Genomic DNA, 23945 nt, shown 5'->3' on the forward strand with positions numbered 1-23945 from the left:
ATTATAATTTAAAATAACAGTTTTCTATTGTAATATATTTTAAACTGTAATCTATTCCTGTGATGGCAAAGCTGAATTTTCAGCATCATTACTCCAGTCTTCAGTGTACAGAAGAGGATTAGGGCCAAGCAATAATAAAAAAATAAAACCATCTCGAGATTAAAGTTGTTACATTTCGAGAAAAAACTTTTTAAATTTTGAGAAAAAAGTCGAAATAAAATGTTGAGAATAAACTCATTAAATTACGAGAAAAAACTCATTAAATTTCAAGAAAAAAGTCGAGATAAAATGTTGAGAATAAAGTCATTAAATTACGAGAAAAAAGTCGTTAGATTATGAGAACAAATTCGTTAAATTATGAGAAAAAAAGTCATTAATTTCAAGAAAAAAAGTCGAGATAAAATGTTGAGAATAAAGTCATTAAATTACGAGAAAAAAATTGGTTAAATTATGAGAACAAATTTGTTAAATTATGAGAAAAAAGTCGTTAAATTTCGAAAAAAAAAGTCGAGATAAAATGTTGAGAATAAACTTGTTAATTTACGAGAAAAAACTCGTAAAATTTCGAGAAAAAAGTCGAGCTAAAATGTTGAGAATAAAGTCATTAAATTACGAGAAAAAAATTGGTTAAATTATGAGAACAAATTTGTTAAATTATGAGAAAAAAGTCGTTAAATTTCGAAAAAAAAGTCGAGATAAAGTGTTGAGAATAAACTTGTTAATTTACGAGAAAAAACTCGTTAAATTTCGAGAAAAAAGTCGAGATAAAATGTTGAGAATAAAGTAATTAAATTACGAGAAAAAAAACTCGTTAAATTTCGAGAAAAAAGTCGAGATAAAATGTTGAGAATAAACGTGTTAATTTACGAGAAAAAAACTCGTTAAATTTCGAGAAAAAAAGTCGAGATAAAATGTTGAGAATAAAGTCATTAAATTACGAGAAAAAAGTCGTTAAATTACGAGAAAAAATTTGTTAAATTATGAGAAAAAAAGTCGTTAAATTTTGAGAAAAAAAGTTGAGATAAAATGTTGAGAATAAACTCATTAAATTACGAGAAAAAAAATTAACAACTTTTTTCTCATAATTTAATGACTTTATTCTCAACATTTTATCTCAACTTTTTTCTCGAAATTTAACAAGTTTTTTTTCTCGTAATTTAATGAGTTTATTCTCAACATTTTATCGACTTTTTTCTCGAAATTTAATGACTTTGTCAACATTTTATCTCGACCTTTTTCTTGAAATTTAACAAAATGTTTTCTCGTAATTTAACGAGTTTATTCTCAACATTTTATTTCGACTTTTTTCTCAAAATTTAACGAGTTTTTTCTCAAAATTTAACAACTTTAATCTCGAGATGGTTTTATTTTTTTATTATTGCTTGGCCCTAATCCTCTTCCGTATTAGTGTCACATGATCTGTCAGAAATCATTCTAATATGCTGAATTGATGCTCAAGAAACAAGTGTGATCATTATCAATGTTGAAAACAGCTGTGCTCCTTAATATTTTTTGTGGAAGCCATGAAATAAAAGTTTTATGGAATAAGAGGGTTACACTTTATTTTAAGTTGTCTTTGTTACAATGTAATTATACATTTAAGTCCTGAGTAATATTAAGTAACTACATGTACTTACTATATGGTTAGGGTTTGGTTTAGTTGAATTAACAAACTGCCACATCACTGATGGAAGATATAAATGTTCTTACCATAAATCCCAAACCAATTTTGTTAAAACTGTTTCTGAGACCATGCACCATTCTTCCCTAAAACGTAGTTCCCATAATGCTTATAAAAACACTCTTAAGAACTCAGCATCTCTAGAATAATGTTTTCACAAAATGTAACTTTATTTGTAACACTTCCATAAGTATAAGGGGAAGAATGCAATGAGTCATTATGTGATGATCTTGGGTATTGCACAGACCTTGTTTTATTGCACTCAACAACATACAAATATCTTTAAGAATATAGACAGGACTGTAACAAATGGTGAGATAGTAATAATGAGCCATATCCTCATTATGTGACTTTTAAAATGAAAATAAACAGGGAAGATGTTCAACTGAACCTTAAACTGTGGCATAATAATAAGATGTTTACTAGGTCAGGCTGTATGTAACTTGTCATTTACTATTTATTTTTCACAGCAATTTAATTAACACATATTTTTTTAGTGTGAGTGGTAAGATGAAAATCTTCTGGACATTTCAGAAGAGAAATTAAATAATTTACAATTTTGCTCAGTACTAAGAGAACTGCAAACCACAAGCAAGAAAATTTTGACGATTGGTGCGGGACTTTTTAAGCAATCCATGTCTTTAAAAATTAAATATACAACAGAACTGAAACATAAGCACGTTTAATCAGGATAAAACGTCAAATATTGAAAATAACTTTAAAGTTAACAATTAAAACACTGCTGTACCAGAATTAACCAAATCATTTTCAGCTTAAACAGAGGGAGCCTTTGGTTATTAATATATATTATAATTCATTATCTGTCCCATAGACAGTATGCAATGTAGGATCATAAAAAAAGAGATTACATTGTTTATAACATTATATTATACTATTATTATAAGTTATAAATATATTAAATTCCAAACATTTTCATTTGGTGCAAAAACCAATTAAGGTCTGTTGTTAAATGAGGTGTCATACATAGTGTGAAAATATATGAATTAATTTATAAAGGCCTGTGTATAAAGCAGTTGTTTGTGAATAATGGATACACATTGCTGAAGATTAAATTGATTGTTACTTTCTCATGTTCATAGTTCATAGTGTTGCAGTGGGGCACAAAAGTAACTATTTCATTACAACATATCAAAATGTGCAGGACACCTCTAAGTGACCCTTTATAGAAATCTAAGCATGTTTGGTATGTAAACACTTACCAAAGACAGGGGATGTTTTTGGTTAATCAGTAATACTAAAACAGGTGTCTTCCAAAATACCAGAATATTCTCTTTTTTTAAGGAACAACACAAAAAAGACAGACTGCTCTTAAATATACCTAAACAGGAAAATCTTCAAATCCTAAACCACATTTTTACAGAGCTAACGTCAAAAATAAATAAGGCAAAGTAATGCAATAAATTGAGTGTATCTCTGTTACAAGAGTTAATAGAACTCTTTTTAGTAATAACACTTTTGCGATGTCAGATTTGTTCTTCGTACCATGCTTGATTGTGATGAAAGATTTCAGAATAGAAATATGCAAAAGGTGAGGCTAGAGGAAGTGTTCTGTGTGCTGTAAACATTTAACACCGCTTTATATAAATTCTTCACATCTTGTAATTGATTTTTGTTCTCTTAAAGAAGCTCTGTATGTTAAGTAGAAATGTTTCAGAGGTACAGTATGCAGTACAGTCTCCTTGAGTTCGGCCGCACTGTCTAGTGGGTGATTGGCTTAAAGCAGTGTGTAGAACTGGCCTGTTCTTAACCTACCAGAGCAGAGTCACGGTTCAAGTTCCAAACCATGGCTGAAATAACCGCTACTAATAAGGCAGTGACTGGGGCTAAAATATGGTTATCTATGACTAGATCTACCCTACAGCTAAGCAAAACATGATCTAGAGTTTCTCAAAGCAGATGGAGCAGAGCAGGAAGATGGCATACAGGAACATAAGCCCAAGGCCTAACCGCCGGTCCAGCCTCCAGTGGTTCAGGTGCACGCTTAGTACCTGTGCAGACGGACAGAATATAGGCCGTGTACATGGCATAAGTAAAAATAATATGAGAAATATGAGAAGAGAGTTCTCAAATTCTCAATGATGAACTTACAGTAAGAAAAACAGAAGCAAGAAGGAGAATCACTGAGTACACCAGCCCCTTACTGTTAATGAAGACCTTGAGGAAGACCAAGAGAGAATGCTGTAAGAATCGAAATATTGTACACTTTTGGTGCCACTCATAATCAGCACACAGAACCAGGGTTATTATTGTTAACTGAAACTATTAAAAGATTGTTAATTAAAAAAGAAAAACAATGACACAAACGTAAACTTAACGAAAAGTAGAAAATGAGTTAAAATTAGGGATGGAACAGAAGGATTTTTAAAGGGTTAGTTCACCCAAAAATGAAAATAATGTCATTTATTACTCACCCTCATGTCGTTCCACACCCGTAAGGCCTTCGTTCATCTTCGGAACACAAATTAAGATATTTTTGATGAAATCTGATGGCTCAGTGAGGCCTCTATAATAGACAGCAATGCCACTGAACTTCTCAAGATCCAGAAAGGTACTAAAGACATATTTAAAACAGTTCATGTGAGTTCAGTGGTTCAATCTTAATAGTATAAAGCGACAAGAAAACTTTGTGCAGCAAAAAACCAAAATAATGACTTTTCAACGATATCGAAATGTGATTTCAGCAGTTTGGTATTTTGACATGCAATCCGAATCACTGATTTGAAGCAGTGTTTTGAAATCGGCCATCACTAGAAATTGTTGAAAAGTCGTTATTTTGTTTTTTGGTGCACAAAACGTTTTCTCGTCGCTTTATACTATTAAGATTGAACCACTGTACTCACATGAACTGATTTAAATATGTTTTGAGTATCTGTCTGGATCTTGAGAAGTTCAGTGGCATTGCTGCCTATAGAGGCCTCACTGAGCCATCGGATTTCATCAAAAATATCTAAATTTGTGTTCCGAAGATGAATGAAGGCCTTACGGGTGTAGAACAACATGAGGGTGAGTAATAAATGACATTACTTTCATTTTTGGGTGAACTAACCCTTTAAATGTTCTGAAAATATTTGCTTTAAATATATTAATTTTATTTCATCATTAAAGTACAATTATTATTATTTATAATATATATGTATATTTTTTTACATTCAATTAATTAAATTTTTGTGGATCCATCCACAATTGTTTGAGAAAGAATCATAATGCATCACAGCCTAGTAGACCATCGAGTTCCATCTCTAATTGAAAATAAATACAAACTCACCATTGACCCATAATCAACCACTAGAGTGCGCAAAGCCCATGGGAAACCAAGACCCAGCAGAATGTCAAAGATGTTGCTGCCGATAGAGTTGGACACCGCCATATCTCCCATACCTGCAGCACCAGACACATTAATTCATTCAATCTTCAATAAAACTGAAATTGAAAAAAAAAAAAAGAGTTATCTTGGCACCTTGACGGGCAACTATGAGACTAGCCATGCAGTCTGGGACACTGGTGCCTGCTGCTAGAAACGTAATACCCATGATAACATCTGGAATGTCCAGTGTAAAACTGATAATGGTGACCTGCAACAAAGATATTGTGTGTTAAACAGAAATCCTAACAGGCCATCCTACATATTTTTTGCAGTGATAATGAACACTGAAGGACTGATCTCACCATCCACACCATGAGGTAGGAGAACACGGCAATCCAGAGTGTTGAGGCCACAAAGGTAACCATGAACCAGCGCTCCCAGCGTGGCAAAACACAGTTGGGGACAGTGTAGTACAGCAGGCAGCCTAAGGGCCATGAAAACGCCCACTTCACTTGCTCCCAGCGCCCCTCTGTGGATAAAAGTACTTCAAATCATTACCATTTCATACTAGGCTCCTTAATGCCACCTACAGGACAAAGAGAGTATCACATAATTTCAAATGTCACCAGCAGGACAAAGACTGCCTATATCAGGGGTGTCCAATCCTGGACGGTCACTGTCCTGCACACTTAAGCTCCAACCCCAATTAAACACACCTGAACCAGCTCATCAAGGTCTTACTAGGCATAATAGAAACTTCCAGGCAGGTGTGTTGAGGCAAGTTGAGCTAAACATGGCAGGACAGTGGCCCTCCAGGAACGAGTTTGGACACCCCCGGTCTATATAAGCCACTTTTCCACCGAAATTACCCGGAGAAATTTGTCCCAGGAACTTTTTTCCCCCAGACCTGTTGCTGTCTGAGTTTCCATCACGGTCTAAAGTACCAGTTCCAGCTGGATTTCATCCTCGGCATATAAGCCTGAAACTTGTCGTCGTCCATCGGCCATAATTTTTAAACTCCATTGTTGATTCGAATAGCAAACAACTCTTACTGCACACAAAGCAACAGACTTTTAAAAATGGCGGCTGAAATAAAATGCTGTGTGGAGTCAACCAATCAGCATGTTCAGTGCCCAAGTCCCACCCCTGAAAGTTCCTGAACTTTGAAATAAAGTTCTACCTAGTGAGCAGGGACTTTCTGAGGGGGAATTTTTTACCCAGAACCCCAAAGTACCTAGTTCCTGGGGAAAGGCCTGCGGTAGAAACGCGGCTATAGACAATGATACTAGGGTTGCCAGGTTTTCACAACAAAACCCGCCCAATTGCTACTCAAAACTAGCCCAATGACATTTCAGGGGGGTCCCCCGGTAAAAATCAAGTTCCAGAGGGTAAAATCCGCGTTTTTTGTGGGTTTCCCCTGGTAAAATTCGCTATTCAGGGGCTAAATATCATGTTATTTGGGTTCGTTGCAACCTGTTCGTTTGTGCCCCGTGGCAAAGTAGCTCAATTCCACAGGAAAACCGCGGACTTGGCAACACTGGATGATACTTGAATGAAACATTAATGATCTTTCCTGATTTGCCTTTCTTTTACTGAAACGTTTCAAAGGGATCCCTTTTGAGCTCTTTAAATTGCAATTTTCACTCTTCCTGTCATCTTCAGTAACATGTTCAGCAGTGATGGAGTTCATTTGATTGCAAGCCGCAGCAGCCCCGAGAGATTTGAGAGCTCTCATTACTTTTCTATAATCATAACACTAGTGCACAAATCTAAAACGCATGGCCCCATTATCTAGAAATGGCTCTTAGACTAATGGATAATAGTCTTTAATGGGTTAAAAATGAGGACCATTCTCCTAATAAGGATGTGGGGGGAAAAAATTGGAGACACATGAACCACAATAAACTCAATGTGTTGTCCTGTTATTTTGAATATTCTGAATAATGGTTTAATATAACGTTTTGGTATCATTTATAAACATATCCACTAGAGGTGGGAGTGTTTATGCACTTCGTGATTCAATTTGTTTTTGATTCAGGGAGTCATAATCAAATTCTAAAATGATTCTGGATGAATCTAATTTTTCAGCAACAGCACAGAGTACCATAAGGATTCCACAAAAAAGCCTACTTATTTCAAATATTAAAAATATTCATAATACAAATAATTGGTTGTTAAAGGGATAGTTCACCCAAAAATGAAAATAACCCCATGTTTTACTCACTCTCAAGCCATCCTAGGAGTACCTGACTATCTTCTTTCAGACTAATACAATTGGATTTATATTAAAAAATGTCCTGGCTCTTCAAGGCTTTATAATGGTAGTAAATAGAGGATGAGATTTTGAAGCCCAAAAAAAGTGCATCCATCCGTCATAAAAGATAATAAATAAATATATTTATAGATAATTAATAAAGGCCTTCTGAAGCGAAGTGATGCATTTGTGTAAGAAAAATATCCATATTTAAAACTTTAAAAAGTAAAATAACTAGCTTCCGGCAGACCATACGCACGTCGACTTACGCCAAAAGTCGAGCCTCAGCCTCTCGCTGTTCAAACAAATAGTGTTGGGCAACAAACTCAAGCTCCTCTTCTCTATATCGAAAAATTCACTGCCATTATAAAGCTTGGAAGAACCAGGACATTATTTAATATAACACTGATTGTATTCGTCTGAAAGAAGATAGTCATATACACCTAGGATGGCTTGAGGGTGAGTAAATCATGGGGTAATTTCCATTTTTGGGTGAACTAACTCTTTAATTTGATATTTATGTTACTTTTTTAAATTGTGGATTGATTGAAAATTGTTATAATAATCCGTAATTCATCCTTAATATTCACTCACCTGGCACAGTAAGAGGTCTGAAGGGTTGTTCTTCATCTGCCTCTTCTTCTTCCTCTTCTTCCTCTTCTTTAGGCTGTGAGTCCTCTATATCTACTACTCGTTCTAACTCTTCTCCTTGGCCCCTTGGCGTTTCACTCTCAAGGGCCCCTCCATTCTCCAGACCCCAAGGAACCCCCTCCATGCCTGGACCATCTTGGCCAGCAGTGTCGCCTGCTCCACTGCCACTGCTGTCTCCAGGGCTCCTGTTTCTAATTAGTCTCTGCCTCTGTGGAAGACAGGCAGAAAATGTGAGAGATGTACAGTCGGACACTGTGCAGGGGAGACCCAATGTGAACTCCTTCAACCGAATGAGATTCAGTTAGATGAGAAATGGTGAGGACAGAGTTGAACACACCGCAAGACCAAGGTAAAGCACAGCCTGTCAGGGCCTCTTAAAGATGACATGCAAGAGCTGCGAGAGTCAAGCCAACAAGCAAGTCATGTCAACAATTGAAGATGGAATAAAGCATTTGCCCAAACAAACAACAAAATGGTTGTTACAGAAGATCTCCAGGGGTTTAAACGAATATGAAAATCAGGAGTAGTGTCTAAGGATGCTTGAACCTATAGGAAGAAATAATATTGCTGACATTTGAAGAGTATACAGGAAATGACAGCAGACGTTCTGAGGACTGGATCAGTCACCATCCTACCTGATGCAGATATTACAGCAGGTGGGTCATATTAAACGACCCATAGGAAAAAGAAAACATAAATGAGATCCCTTTAATATTTTAAAACTCTCCTAAGGAATCTTTTTTTTAATCAATTTTGTTTTCCAATAAAACATAAGCCATATAATTTAAACAATACATTTATTTGAGATTAAACATTGTGTAAGATAATAAGACTTTATAAGAATATGTATTGAATTTAGTTTTTTCTTATCTCAAATGCAATATTTTCTGATTTTAATCATAAACCTCAAACTTTTTTTTCCTTAAACTTTTTTTTTTTTTTTGCTCGAACCTTTTGATTTAAAATTATTTGCTAATGGATTGAGACAAATATTCATTTAAAAAAAAAAAGAAATTCTTTTATTTCAGCAAAGATGCATAAAAAGTTGAAAATAATGTTACAAAAGATTTCATCTATTTGTATCTGTTTCAAATAAATGTTGTTCTTTTGAAATTTCTATTCATCAAAGAATCCGGAAATTTTTTTTACTGATTTCAACACTGATAATAATGATACATGAGCACCAAATCAGCATACTAGAATGATTTCTGAAGAATCATGTGACACTGAAGACTGGAGTAATGATGCTGAAAATTCAGCTTTGCCATCACAGGAATACATTAACAGTTATTTTAAACTGAAATAATATTTCGTAATGATACTGTTTTACTATATTTTTGATTGAAAACAGTAAATGGACAACATAACTCTATCACGTAACTTTTGAACAGTAGTATATTCTTAAAACAAGTCTTAATATCTTATAAAATGTTGTTTTTTACAGCAGTATCTTTACTGGAAAACTGAAAAATGGATCTTTGGCTCTTTACTGGAAAAGTAAGAACTCCATTAATTGCTTCTTTTAATCCACACATGAAATAAGCCTGATAGTTTATATTCTCGTTTGCGAAACTGAGGTGCTGTTGTCCCATCCAGACGTGCAAAAAGCGAGCAAGCATCCAGCCAATACCTCAGTGATGAGCATGCGTCCGGCCATGCTGAGGCGAGTGCGGGGGGAGAAGTGGGGCGTGATCATGACACGGAGGCTTGCCTCTGAAAAAGAGAACTGGTGAGGGTGTAGACTCATCAACTCATCCACCATCACCACCGGGGAGTCCTGGCCACCCGCATTCTGACCTGACAGAGAGAGAGACGTGGTACTTTATAATGCACAACCACTCAGTATGATCCACACAGCTCCACCCTCCACCCACACACACACACACCTTTCTTCAAGAGGATCATGGAGGTGTCACAGTGGGGGCTTGCCTCTCCTACCGACACATCTCTGCGCAGACTGCTAACCAAACACGGCTGACCTGGGATACCAAACCTCTGCTCCACCCAGCCCCAAATCTGACTGTTAAACCTTGAAATGGACACACACAAACTCAAATAACATATTGGGGAAATTATGCACTGACCAAAAATATAAGTGTATGTAAATATGTTAATTAATCAAATAAATAAATAAATATTTTCTTATTTACTATAATATAATAGATTATATTTTATTTTATTTTATTATCATCAATTATATTTTGGCTGGTACTGTATATGATAAGTAGAAATGTTAAATACTTGTTATATGTAAACTCCATTGGATTATAGTATGTAAATAAGTTAGTAAAATTATAACATTTTATATATATATATTTTATATAATATATTAGTATTATATATATAAATACTATAAAATATATAATATTTTTATATATATATATATATATATATATATATATATATATATATATATATATATATAAATAATACTATATTAAATAAAAATAATTTATTTTTACTAACTTAGTATGTAAATAAGTTATAAATAAATAAATATTATACATTTTATCATATATATATATATATATATATATATATATATATATTTAGTATTATATATATAAATACTATAAAATATATAATATTATATATATATATATATATATATAATAAATATTATATATTTTATTTGTATTTAATATAGTATATATATATATATATATATATATAAAATACTATATTAAATAAAAATAATTTATTTATTTTTACTAACTTAGTATGTAAATAAGTTAGTAAAAATAAATAAATAAATATTATATATATATTTTATCTTATATATATATATGTATATATAAAAAAAAATATATATATATAATTTTAGTATTATATATATATAAATACTATAAAATATATAATATTATATATTTTATTTTTATTTAATATAGTATATATATATATATATATATATATATATATATATATATATAATATACTATATTAAATAAAAATAATTTATTTATTTTTACTAACTTAGTATGTAAATAAGTTAGTAAAAATAAATAAATAAATATTATATATTCTATCTTATATATATATATATATATATATATATATATAAAATACTATATTAAATAAAATAATGTATTTATTTTTACTAACTTACTAACTTTACTAAGTTAGTGAAAATAAATAAATAAATATTAATATATTTTATCATATATATATATATATATATATATAATTTTAGTATTATATATATATATAATACTATAAAATATATAATATTATATATATAATATATTAATATTATATATATAATATATAAATATTATATATTTTATTTTTTATTTAATATAGTATTGTATATTGTATATTAAATAAAAATAAAGTATATAATATTTATTTATTTTTACTAACTTAGTATGTAAATAAATAAATAAATATATATTTTATTTTTATTGAATATATATATATATATATATATATATATATATATATATATATATATATATATATATATATATATATTAGGGCTGTAACGATATGCGATATGAAACCGAAATCGCGATACGCAGGTCCACGAACCTGTATCGCGATGTGAGAAGGCAGAATCGCGACACACCCCTTCCAACTCCCAGAGTTATCCTTCCTGTCCAGATCCAATGCTACCACATTTTTAAATTACTATAAGTATTAGGGGTGTAACGATTTATCGTAGATGGTGTGTCTCAATCAGCTCTCTAGTTCAGTAAGTGTTTCGGGCACACATTGAATCTTGCAAGCAGGTTTAAACGTTTCTCATGTCAGTCTCTTGCATGGTCGCGTGAGAAAAGTCGTGGCTTTCTTTCACCGCAGTGCACAGGAACAGCTGTGCTCACAGAAAAGCAAAAGACGCTTGCGATGCTTTGCTTTAAGAAGTTCTGTGGGGCCGTTCACATATTGCGTCTTTTCCGCGTGCAAGTCAGTTATTATTTTCAAATGTAGCCGCGCGGCAAGCGCGCTCATAATGGGATCAACGCGGTCGCGACGCGCATGCAATTCTCAACTTCTCAGAATGCCGCAAGCGCACCGCAGGTCGTGTGACAAGAATCAACCGATCAGCTATGGCCTTTCCGTAACAAAACATCAAAAGCTCAGCTGAACAGCTGATCATAGCTGTACATGGTGGTTTTTATATCTTATCTCCATCAATATATCTCGTAGTAAAACTAATGCAAGGGCTAGAAATCATTTATCCTTAGCAGAAACATCCTGATCCTCTTGGAGAGCTCAGTTCATGGTTGCATAGCAACGACCGACGCCACGGGAGCGCAAGCGCTTTGGAAAGAAGGAGAAGCGGTGCGGCCGCGCCTTCCACGCGTTTTTAGACGCGATATGTGAACGGCCCCTATTCATAATTCTAAGTTCATGTTAAATTTAACATTTTTTTTCAGTGACAGACAGCCCTATTCAGCTGTTAATTTGAATACAGAAGGTTTTTATTAAAATGTTATATTTATTTATTTTATTGAAATGTGATCTTGTATGTACAACAAGGAAAATTATTGAAATTTGTTCATGTTTTTTTAATAAATCTTGTTTGAATTTCAGTTTCATTTTGTTCAAAATATCGTGATACGTATCGTATCGTGAACTCCGTATCGAGATACGTATCGTATCGTGACCTGAGCGTATCGTTACACCCCTAATATATATATATATATATAGGACTGGTACTGTATATGATATGAAATACTCACTTCATGATAAGGATATAAACTCCATACATGGATATAAGTATTATAGTCTCCCACCTGTAACAGTGATGTTATATGATAAGGCTATACTCCCAGTTTCAGTGAAGATTAAATGTCAATGAAGATTATTACATCTTATTTATAATGACTTTGGCACACTTACCAGATTACTTTTTCATCATATATGATCTGAAATACACAAAAATAGATACAAAAATGTATTTAATTAAGTGTGACTACAAAACACAAACAGGCAAATATGGTGCTGCTTACCAGAATCAAGGCCAACACAGAGAGGATGTAGAAGATAGAGTCACGGAAGAGCGGCCACCAGGTCAGAGTGATGGTCTGTAAAGCAGGAATGTTGAAAAGTCCCAAGAAACAAAAAGAGTGAATCTGTAAAGTTTTATATTTAATATAATAAAATAACCATAAACTACCTGTCCAGAAAATATTCCACAAACTCCGATGATGACCAGGATGTTGAAGACAGCTGATCCCACAATAGTTCCCACCCCCAGGTCTCCCTTTGTGATGAACACACCTGATATGAAGAGACAACTACTTATTGACAGTAACAACGTATTACAAAAAACATGGCTAGAGGTCACTGATACTGACCAATCAAAGATGTGAAAAGCTCAGGTGCGGAGCTGCCTGCTGCCATGAAGGTGGCACCTGCAACATCCTCACTGAGGTGCAGATTCTGAAAGTATAAACTCCAGCTCAGAATACGGTCTGCTATTTCCCAATAACATTGAGATTCCTGCCAGTAGCAAAAAACCACACTCACCTCACAGATTTTTTCCAAAGAAGGGACAAAGTAGACATCGCAGACAATAGCAAGGGCATAGAACATGTAAACTGCCTGTGGTCACAACAAGACAGGTCAGCGGAGATCCATAACTTAACCTTCACAAACACTCTATCAAAGATCATACTGCATGAAGTCTTTCATTTTTAGTTATTTTGGTAACACTTTACAATAAGGTTAATTAGTTAACTACATTAGTTAATATGGACTAACAATGAACTGCACTTCTACAGCATTTATTAATCTTTGTTAATTTCAACATTTACTAACACATTATCAAAATCAAGAGTTGTATTAAATTCACTGTGAACTAACATGAACAAACAATGAAATGCTGAATTTTTATTAAACAACATTGACAAAGATTAACAAATACAGTAATAAATGTATTGTTCATTGTTAGTTCATGTTAGTTAATACATTAACTAATGTTTAACTAATGAACTTTATTGTAAAGTGTTACCGTTATTTCATTATTTTCAATTTTACTATGCATCATTATAGTCCAAAAAATATGTTTATCAAAATATGTAAACAATTATGTTTATCAAATCAAATTACAAACTATAATTCTACAAGTCAAACTAGAATTCAAGTAAAATTTAGAACTTGTATTAAAAACAAGTAAAAAAAAAATGGAAATAAAATAGGAAATTAACACAAATATTCAAAAGTTTGGGGTTGGTTATATTTTTCAGGATTCTTTGATGAATAGAATATTCAAAAGAACAGTATTTATTTGAAAAAAGAAATATTTTGTAACATTATAAATGTCTTTACAGTCAAATTTGATAAATGTAATGCATCCTTGCTGAATAAAAGTATTAATGTCTTTTAAAAAAAATCTTACTGACCCTTAACAGTATGACATAATAACCATGGACTGTGGCATACTTACACAAAACACATGCAGTAGAATTGCTCCATGCCTCCTCTGTCCCTTAGTGAAAATGTCCTCGGGAAATTCATGGATAGCTGGGTGGAAAAGCACAGAGAAACTATGCAATCCATAAAGCAAAGCTAACAATATTCTGAAATCCCTTCAATCACTATGAAACAATCTTGACAGCTCTGGTCTGAACTGAAACGGGTGCTAATCGCATTTAGCACATTAACGTTTGCGTTAAAGGTCACATCTTAAAGGTTTTGCATCTGACAGCCCACAGTGGCTATGAAACCTTATTCTGGGTTACTAAGAGTTTCTTTTGACCCTAAAAAGTGTGAATGATAAGAGAATATCTAACCACGCATATTCAGATGTATATATTTTGGATGGGGGGAAAACCAAAACAAAAGAAGGCCAAGAAAATCTGATTTAATCTGTGAAAACACTAACCTGTCTAGTTTTGTGCTTTCGCACTTCATTGATGTACTGTAGTAGAGAATCAAGAGAATGCGTTCCATTTAACTTAAGGTTGTTAAGAAGCTTTTGTCTATTGTAACTAAGTGGCAATTGAATTGACCAGCCTCTTAGCTAATCTGTAATAGTGCAGAGAGGCCAGGAAGAGTGGGCCGAGTTAAATCAGAGGACTGGTAATACTTTAGCCCACAGCTTCTTGAGATGCAATCAGCGTGAAGACTGTTCTTGCTCTGACTGCCTTAAAGAGGCCAGCTGTCTAATAAACAGCCATGAAATAAAGAGACGAGGGAGGAAATGACACCCCTTTAAATGCACAGAATAATAACAATCACAGCTTTTCGGTTTTTAAACTTTTCTACATTTATCAATTATTGAAAGTGCCATTTCACTAGATAATATGCCAAATGTAATGGGAAATATGTCTTGATTATCCTGAGCAATGCTATCGAATCTGTTATTGCATTGCATGCTGCAGCTGGAACTAACAGCTGCTCAGTTACATTTAAGATTAAATTTACCAAGGACTCCCTTATTGAATTTCATAAATCAGAAGGAATTATAAATCATTAAAGGGGTGTAATGATTTTAAGGCCTTTTAGAGCATTACATTTTATTACATTTGTCCTCCAAAAGCAATCTGCTCTGCCTACACTTCTGCTGATAATTTAGTTAGCTGTTTTTAAATATTTATAAGCCTTGCAAGCAACTTTTACCAAATAGTAACAATATATCAGCAAGAATAATAATATATAGTAATAATATACAGATGAAGTATTAAATATCATCAAAAATGTAATCACTTTATATAATTCATATGTGATGTGTGAACAGACTGCAATCTTAAATTTAATTATATGCAGTGAATGTAACACCTTTAAAGGAATAGTTCACCCTAAAATGAAAATTAAAGATGCAATATGTAAGATTTTCTGTCCACTAGAGGCCTATTCAAAACAAAGGTGTAGCTTGATGATGCCAAGTTTGAGAGCTGAATCTTAGGACATGTGGTCTTCACAACACAGCCGATAATCGGGATAGGACTCGGGAAGAAATCATGTTCATGGATGCGATTATTAACGTTACTGTAGTATGAAGCATAGCAGGACCGAGTGTTGTGGGAGCTGAACGAGGCCGCTGGAGCGAATTGCGCAACACACGCCTCACGAGTAGCGGAACGTTTATTATGACACAGTCGCCGGCGCCGCTTCCGCTTTTCCGGTCATGAGTATGAGGTAACGCAGCTCTGTTTATCATATTATATACATTTGAGTGTGTTAAAAATTATGTTAGAAAATGATGTTACTCTGTGCATTCGCTCGGTGGCTGCTGTAAGACACTTGTTGCACACTGCAGTAAGCTAGATCGATTTTAGAATATCATATTAAATGCTGGATGGCTTGTGTTGATAAATGGCATGCAATCAATTTTAAAACGTATTGTATGATGGAGAAAATTCTGTATTACTGTCACTAAAAATAAAGCTGCATCTGATTATGCTATGTTAGCTACTTGACAAAATAGTGTTTTGTTCTGAGGCATGGTAAAGCATGGTACTCGCAAAAAATCAAGAAAATTTGATTTAAAGGTGCCGTAGAACGTCTTTTTAAAAGATGTACTATAAGTCTAAGGTGTCCCCTGAATGTGTCTGTGAAGTTTCAGCTCAAAATACCCCATAGATTTTTTTTAAATGAATTTTTAACTGCCTATTTTGGGGCATCATTAAATATGAGCCGATTTAGGCTGCGGCCCCTTTAAATGCTCGAGCTCCCCGCCCACGGAGCTCGCGCTTGCCTTTAACAGCATAAACAAAGTTCACACAGCTAATTTAACCCTCAAAATTGTTCTTTACGAAGTGTTCGTCATGCAGCATGTCTAATCGCGTAAGTATGGTATTTATTTGGATGTTTACATTTGATCCTGAATGAGTTTGAGGTTTTGCTCCGTGGCTAAAGATAACAATATACACTGTTGGAGAGATTTATAAAGAATGAAGTTCTGTTTATGCATTATACAGACTGCAAGTGTTTAAAAATGAAAATAATGACAGTCTTGTCTCTGAATACAGTAAGAAACGATGGTAACTTTAACCACATTTAACAGTACATTAGTAACATGCTAACGAAACATTTAGAAAGACAATTTACAAATATCACTAAAAATATCATGTAATCATGGATCATGTCAGTTATTATTGCTCCATCTGCCATTTTCCGCTGTTGTCCTTGCTTGCTTACCTAGTCTGATGATTCAGCTGTGCACATCCAGACGTCCTGCCCTTGTCTAATGCTTGAACATGAGCTGGCATATGCAAATATTAGGAGCGTACATATTAATGAGCCGACTGTTACGTAACAGTCGGTGTTATGTTGAGATTCGCCTGTTCTTCGGAGGTCTTTTAAACAAATGAGATTTATATAAGAAGGAGGAAACAATGGAGTTTGAGACTCACTGTATGTCATTTCCATGTACTGAACTCTTGTTATTTAACTATGCCAAGATAAATTAATTTTTAATTCTGTGGCACCTTTAAACTATAAGTGTTTATTGTTAAACTAACAGTGTTAAGCTATATAACAACAATTAGTTTTCTGTCTATAAATGTAACCAAACAGTTGTTCCCTTGTCTATTAAAACATGTAAAATATAAAACTGGAAATGGAGGGAAACGTGGGTATGACGCAATTGACAGGCGACTCTTCACACATCCCAGAGCCTTGGTTAAAACAGCAAAGTAGTTGGAAACATTTGGGATATTGTAAGTACTTAAGTGAACAAAATATATAACACAGGCCTAGTGGTTTTTGGATATTTTACTGCAAAATTCTTACATATTGCACCTTTAAGTGATAATTTACTTAATTTACTTTACATTTACTTTAAGTGATCATCCATATAATAGCAATAAATATCCACCAGCATCAAGCGTTTAAAAAAAAACGTATAAGTATCACAGAATGTGACATGTTATATATTATATGTATTGCTAAATGTAATGCAAATCCCCCAAAAAAGTATCCATGTACTTTCTTCACAGAGTTAAATATCTTAGTTGTCAGATGACAGTAAGAATGACTTTTGACAGGTGTAAATGCGATAACTTCTTGTTACGACAAACACACAGGATACATTCACCTCAGAGAAGAAACTATTTCATGTTGCGTTTTTATTAATTTTATTTACTCAGAGTGAACTTTGAATGCACACCGTGTACAGAAGACCAACGGTCAAGGTCGGGGTTTTCTTTAAATAATACATTAATACATACAATTTTGGTTGGTTTTTCACCAAACCTTATCATATTCCCCCAGAACACTTGGAATATATGACATGTGCTGCATGGGACCATTCTGTGATACTTCTGCATGTTTTTTGCTTTTGGTTTTACAGCTTGATGCTGGTCAATATTCACTGCCATTATATGATGAGCATGAGTGGTACATTTTTTTTCTTTTAATTTCTGTTTTTGTGGCCCAAAAAAGAACGAACGGCATACTGCATCAGAACAACACCAGGGTAAGGTGGTGTTGTTCTGATGACTTAATTTTCATTTTAAACTAACCCTGTAAATGACTGAAATTTAATTCATGACACTGACTACAGTAGCAAGTACAAAAGTCTGCAAGGTGGAACCCAGTGCTTGCATCCATTAAGGATTGTGGGACATCAGAACTGTCACAAGCTTTAAAGGTGCCCTAGAATTAAAAATTGAATTTATCTTGGCATAGTTAAATAACAAGAGTTCAGTACATGGAAATGACATACAGTGAGTCTCAAACACCATTGTTTCCTGCTTCTTATATAAATCTCATTTGTTTAAAAGACCTCCGAAGAACAGGCAAATCTCAACACAACACCGACTGTTACGTAACAGTTGGGATCATTAATATGATGACCAAAATATTTGCATATGCCAGCCCATATTCAAGCATTAGACAAGGGCAGCCAGTATTAACGTCTGGATGTGCACAGCTGAATCATCAGACTAGGTAAGCAAACAAGGACAACAGCGAAAAATGGCAGATGGAGCAATAATAACTAACATGATCCATGATTACATGATATTTTTAGTGATATTTGTAAATTGTCTTTCTAAATGTTTCGTTAGCATGTTGCTAATGTACTGTTAAATGTGGTTAAATTTACCGTCGTTTCTTACTGTATTCACGGAGACAAGACTGTCGTTATTTTCATTTCTAAACACTTGCAGTCTGTATAATTCATAAATACAACTTCATTCTTTATAAATCTCTCCAACAGCGTGTAATGTTAACTTAAGCCACGGAGCACTATCAAACTCATTCAGAATCAAATATAAACATCCAAATAAATACCATACTTACGAGATTAGACATGTTGCATGACGAACACTTTGTAAAGATCCATTTTGAGGGTTAAATTAGCTGTGTGAACTTTGTTTATGCTGTTAAAGGCAAGCGCGAGCTCCGTGGGCGGGGAGCGTGAGCATTTAAAGGGGCCGCAGCCTAAATCGGCTCATATTTAATGATGCCCCAAAATAGGCAGTTAAAAAAAATTTTATAAAAAAAATCTATGGGGTGTTTCGAGCTAAAACTTCACAGACACATTCATGGGACACCTTAGACTTATATTACATCTTTTAAAAAGACGTTCTACGGCACCTTTAATATCTGAGGCACTGAACATTTATTTGGTGAAAAAAACACTCACAATCTTTCGTTTCCAAAGGTGAGATCAACATATCAAAAAGTGAATGATTTGGAGAATGGGACATGAAAAAAATTAAAGAAATGAAAAAAGAGAAACCTCGGTCGATGAGTAATATGAGGAGTTGATTGAAGAAAAAAGGGCATATGACTAATCTATCTAAAGTGGCACACTCTGAATGCTTAAAACAGACTATCCTCTGTTCTGAAATTAGGGATTCCGTTGCTTAGTAACACAAGCCTCAAAGGGGGCTTGACTATGAAGAGGGCACCTGTCTGCATCATTTCACAGAATGAGGAGGCAGGGGAAAAGATAGTGAGATATGGAAGGATGTGATACAGAAAGACAGGCGATAAAGAGAGAGAGAGAGAGAGAGAGAGAGAGAGAGAGAGAGGGGGCGAGCTTTCACTCACCAGCTCTGGGTGTGCTTGATGTCTGGTTCTCCTCGATGATTTGCTGGGTTAGTTTACGCCGGGCCCAGGTCAGGTCTGAATCCTCTTTGGAAGGGGCTGTAAAAATGCATAGTATGTATGTATACCTTTTTTTTTTTTTTTTTTAAATAAAAGCCATTGCAATGACACAAATGTAGCTTCTCAAGACAATACATATATATATAAAACCACAGTTCTTTAGTTACACTAACGATGCACTGCAGAGTGCAAAAGTCAAGTAAAATGCTTCTATTTTGCATTCTTTTCTAATTTAATACTTTTTTTCTTCTTCAGGCTTTTGGACACGCTGTATCAAACTTCAACTTATTTAAAAATAGGCAAAAGATTGAGGCAATCAGAATGCTTCCTCCCGTCCTCTCAAGTTTCCATGGAAACCTGATCCAAAAGCAGTGATTAATGAGTGGTGTGGAACTGGATTTAAGCCCAGAGAGGGTGTGGTTTACCCAAGAACCAAATGACAAAGATAGTTCTCATTTGCATATGCAAACTAATCAGTTCCAAATATAACTGCAATAGGCTGAATGCCTGTATATTAGAATATGTAGACAATATTAACACAATGGCACAGTAGTGATGAATAAAATTCAAAAGAGCATGATTTACACATAACAGCAACTGGTATATTTAAAAATTACTTTTTTATAATTATATATATATATATATATATATATATATATATATATATATATATATATATATTTTTTTTTTTTTTTTTTTTTTTTCCAATGATGAGTATACTGGATGACTGGAGTTTAACTTATTTTAAGGTCATCACCAATTATAGAATGATCAATTGTCAATTGCTAAGATGTTAACATCTAATTTATCTATAACAGGCTATATGGTTTCTCTCTTGTTTTTTTTGACATGTCTATAGATCCACGTCTAAACATGCATTGTGCTTGACATGGTAATGTCACAGTCTATTATTAAAGTGAAGTTTCAGTTACTAAAAAAAAATTCACACTCTTTTATTCAGCTGTAGATTCCAATGGCACTTTTTCGGAGCTGCTTAACATTCAGACTCAGCCTCCCAGAGGAACTCATTACTCACACAGACAAAGCTGGAAAAGTTAAAGGCACTATGAAAAGATCAAATTATAAGCAACACGGAAGAATGACGACACAGAAGCAGGTCATATTATACATCCACCCCCCCCACCCCCCATCCCATCTATGTCAGCATCAGTTTGTGCTTTTCGACAGGGTGTCAAAATGTCACCTCTGGCAGAACTCATTAGGAAGCTGACATATCCTGAGGTGTAACATGCTATTCTCAATAATAGACCATTTTCTCTCAAACTTTTATGATATTCAGTACTGTGCAAAGTCTTAGGCCACAACCAGATTTGTTGTTTTAGTAATGTTTTAATGACCATCCATATTTATTTTTTTTGTCTTTATTATGATACAGTTGTGTGAACACACAATGTGAAAAATAAAAAAATAAAAATCAGAACAAAATGGCTTCTTTAAGCAAAAATCAGTATTCAGTGTGACCTCCTGGACTTCTTCTAGTTTCTCAAAGAAGAAAATCTGAGAAACTTCTCATCAGATCTTGAAAGTTTTCTTGGCCTTCTAGTTCTTTTCCTTTCCATTTAGGTTTAAGAGAGCTGGTTCCTGCTATTGCTTGAGTGTAAGAGGAGGTCACCAAATACTTGCCACTTTAGCATATAGAAGTCTTTTTTTTCTTTTCTTTTTTTTCAGATTTTTTCTGTTTAATTCTGCATACAAATTGCCTGTATATTCTGGTTATATTCTAATAAAGAGACTGAGAAAAAAAATTGTATATGGTCATTATACCATTGCTAAAACAACATCTAAAGATGGCCTAAAACTTTAGCACAGTACTTTATATCCAGCTTTTATCATCAAAATATTTTGAACCACTTTTGTCAGACCATAGTAACCAATTAAGGCAAAAAGGCGATTAAAAATAGTCAAAAATAAAAGGAAATTATGACCAGCTAAAGCACGTGGACATGTTATGCATCAATCACCCAAAAACAAAAATTCTGTCAACATTTACTCACCCTTGTGTCATTTCAAACATGTATGACTTACTTTATTCTATGGTACCCAATAGAAAATAATGTTGGACCCCACTTACTGTCCTTGTGTGAATAATAAAAAATACATAAATAAATAAATAAAATAAAATGAAATAAATGAGTTCATTTAAAAATAAATTCATTTGTGTTCCAGGTTCGAAACAACAAGAGGGTGAGTAAATGATGACAATTTTCATTTGGGAGTGGATTATTCATTTAATACATATGTAAACATATGGTTCTTATACCATTATATTAAGTCATATTCATTTAATTGCTATACTTTATTTAAGAACCTAAATTACAATGGAAAGTTGGCACCTCTAAACTGGATTGATCTTCTCTGATGTCTGAAGAACTTCTAAACCCCTGCTGATTCAGCCCTTCTGAAGATGAGTAATATATAGTGAAGACCCAATACACAGGTGTGATGTCCAGGTAACAATGCTCAAAAGATTCCGGACAGGTCATTGGGAAATATGTCAGGCTGAAGCAGCTGTCACAGTGATGCCCTTTAGAAAAAGGCAATTATGTGCCTGCCATGGTCCACCACCCCTGCAGTTCAGTTAGTCCCTGCTGCTCTCCTCCTCCGCAACTCCTTTTGGGGTTTTAATGTGACAACTCTTGATGCTTCGAAATGAACTGGATGAAGAAATTGAGTAATCCTTATTCTGTTCTTAAGTGTGTAAACTATTTAATGAGTTGTGACTTTTTAGACTTCTGATAGCAGGCATCTGATTAACTTTTTGTATTTGGAACTAGGCCTACTTGTCAAATATAATAGGTCTACAAATTTGAGAACCTCATTTTGTTTTTAATTTAGGGTGGATTACGGCAGTCCCACAATTCTCACCCTGTTCTTCATTCCCAGTGGGTCTAATTATTGGATTTGACCATTATAGCTGCACATATGGTTGTTTCAAAGCCACATTGCATCACAGAAATACATTATGACAGAAACTAGTCATGAATGTTTCACATCTCCACGACAATGAAAAATACTCAATTGTACATACATACACCATGCACCACGACATATACGTAAAACATTGAACAAAAAATATGTAAATATTAGCAGCGGAAAGATTTGTGCTTCATGAATAAACGCACCTGTTACATGAAGAATTTGAGCGAAGCAGGTGATGGCGAGGAGCCCGACAGCACATATGAAGAGCCGGTAGAAGAGCCGCCGCCGTCTCGGTATCAACACCGCCTTCATCCCTCCACCACACCTCTCAAAACATGTCCACCCAAGAGAGAAGCCCTCTTCTTTCATTCACACCACCAATATTAGCCTTTCTTTTCAACATACGGCGGGCTAGCTTGCTTAAATTCAGCCATACGTCTGTCGCCTTAGCATCCTACAGCTTCAATAAAGACACACGGTCATCTTTCACTTACCGATATTTGCCCTCTTTCGGATCTTTAGTAATGTAACGGAACAACGAAAAGATTTTAAACTGTCGTTAAGCAAGAAAAAAAAATATTCAGATGTTTTCACATATTGTCTCAGCTTATAAGCATTCTTATCACATCCACCTCCATCTCCATCTGTGTCCCTCTTTCTCGCTCTCTCCTCCCTCCACACAGAGCTCGACTCCGTCACCGAGGGTGTTTCCCAGACTCTGCGCTCTCATGCACGGTTCACTAAGAACAACACCGTTACCCAGCTAAGGTATATCAACTCTACTGAGTGTTTTGAGACTAGATATACTGTCCTCAAAAAGGATTTGGGCTACTTTCCACGAATAGAGTACAAAATAGGGCCAGAAACTGATATGTTTGGTCCCCTGTGGTTAAAAAGGAAAAAATAACTTGGTTGTAATTTTTTCTTTTTTAACCTCAGGGGGTCCAACTATATTTAGTAGGAGTAGTAGGAAATGAACAAGCATCTCTTATTTGAGTGGTTTTACCATTTTCAACATTATATTAAATCAAAATTAAATGGACATAAAAAAACAACACACTTTTAAAACAGTTGAGGCTAAATTTGGC

At 34.2% G+C, this 23945-nt stretch overlaps 1 protein-coding gene across 4 annotated transcripts; it reads right to left on the reverse strand.

Annotated features, from left to right (window-relative positions):
• Positions 1-1830: 1830 nt before the first annotated feature.
• On the reverse strand, positions 1831-23673 carry slc24a6a (solute carrier family 24 member 6a). 4 transcript variants are annotated; one of them, XM_048176357.1, is made up of 18 exons: positions 23352-23672; positions 23061-23184; positions 19861-19956; positions 14303-14379; positions 13384-13458; positions 13212-13296; positions 13031-13134; positions 12864-12938; positions 12754-12779; positions 12594-12647; positions 9798-9940; positions 9542-9708; positions 7855-8119; positions 5369-5535; positions 5160-5274; positions 4968-5080; positions 3791-3856; positions 1831-3690 (listed from the first exon to the last, which is right to left on the reverse strand). In XM_048176357.1, exons 2-18 carry the CDS (start codon positions 23167-23169, stop codon positions 3580-3582), a joined length of 1848 nt encoding a protein of 615 aa, XP_048032314.1. In that variant the 5' UTR covers positions 23170-23184; positions 23352-23672; the 3' UTR covers positions 1831-3579. The 4 variants fall into 4 exon arrangements, with proteins under 4 accessions (XP_048032314.1, XP_048032313.1, XP_048032315.1 ...); XM_048176356.1 differs by having other exon boundaries at positions 23061-23219; XM_048176358.1 differs by having other exon boundaries at positions 9623-9708; positions 23061-23673.
• Positions 23674-23945: the final 272 nt, after the last annotated feature.

This window comes from Megalobrama amblycephala, linkage group LG23, assembly GCF_018812025.1.
Source record: "Megalobrama amblycephala isolate DHTTF-2021 linkage group LG23, ASM1881202v1, whole genome shotgun sequence".
Lineage (NCBI taxonomy): Eukaryota > Metazoa > Chordata > Actinopteri > Cypriniformes > Xenocyprididae > Megalobrama > Megalobrama amblycephala.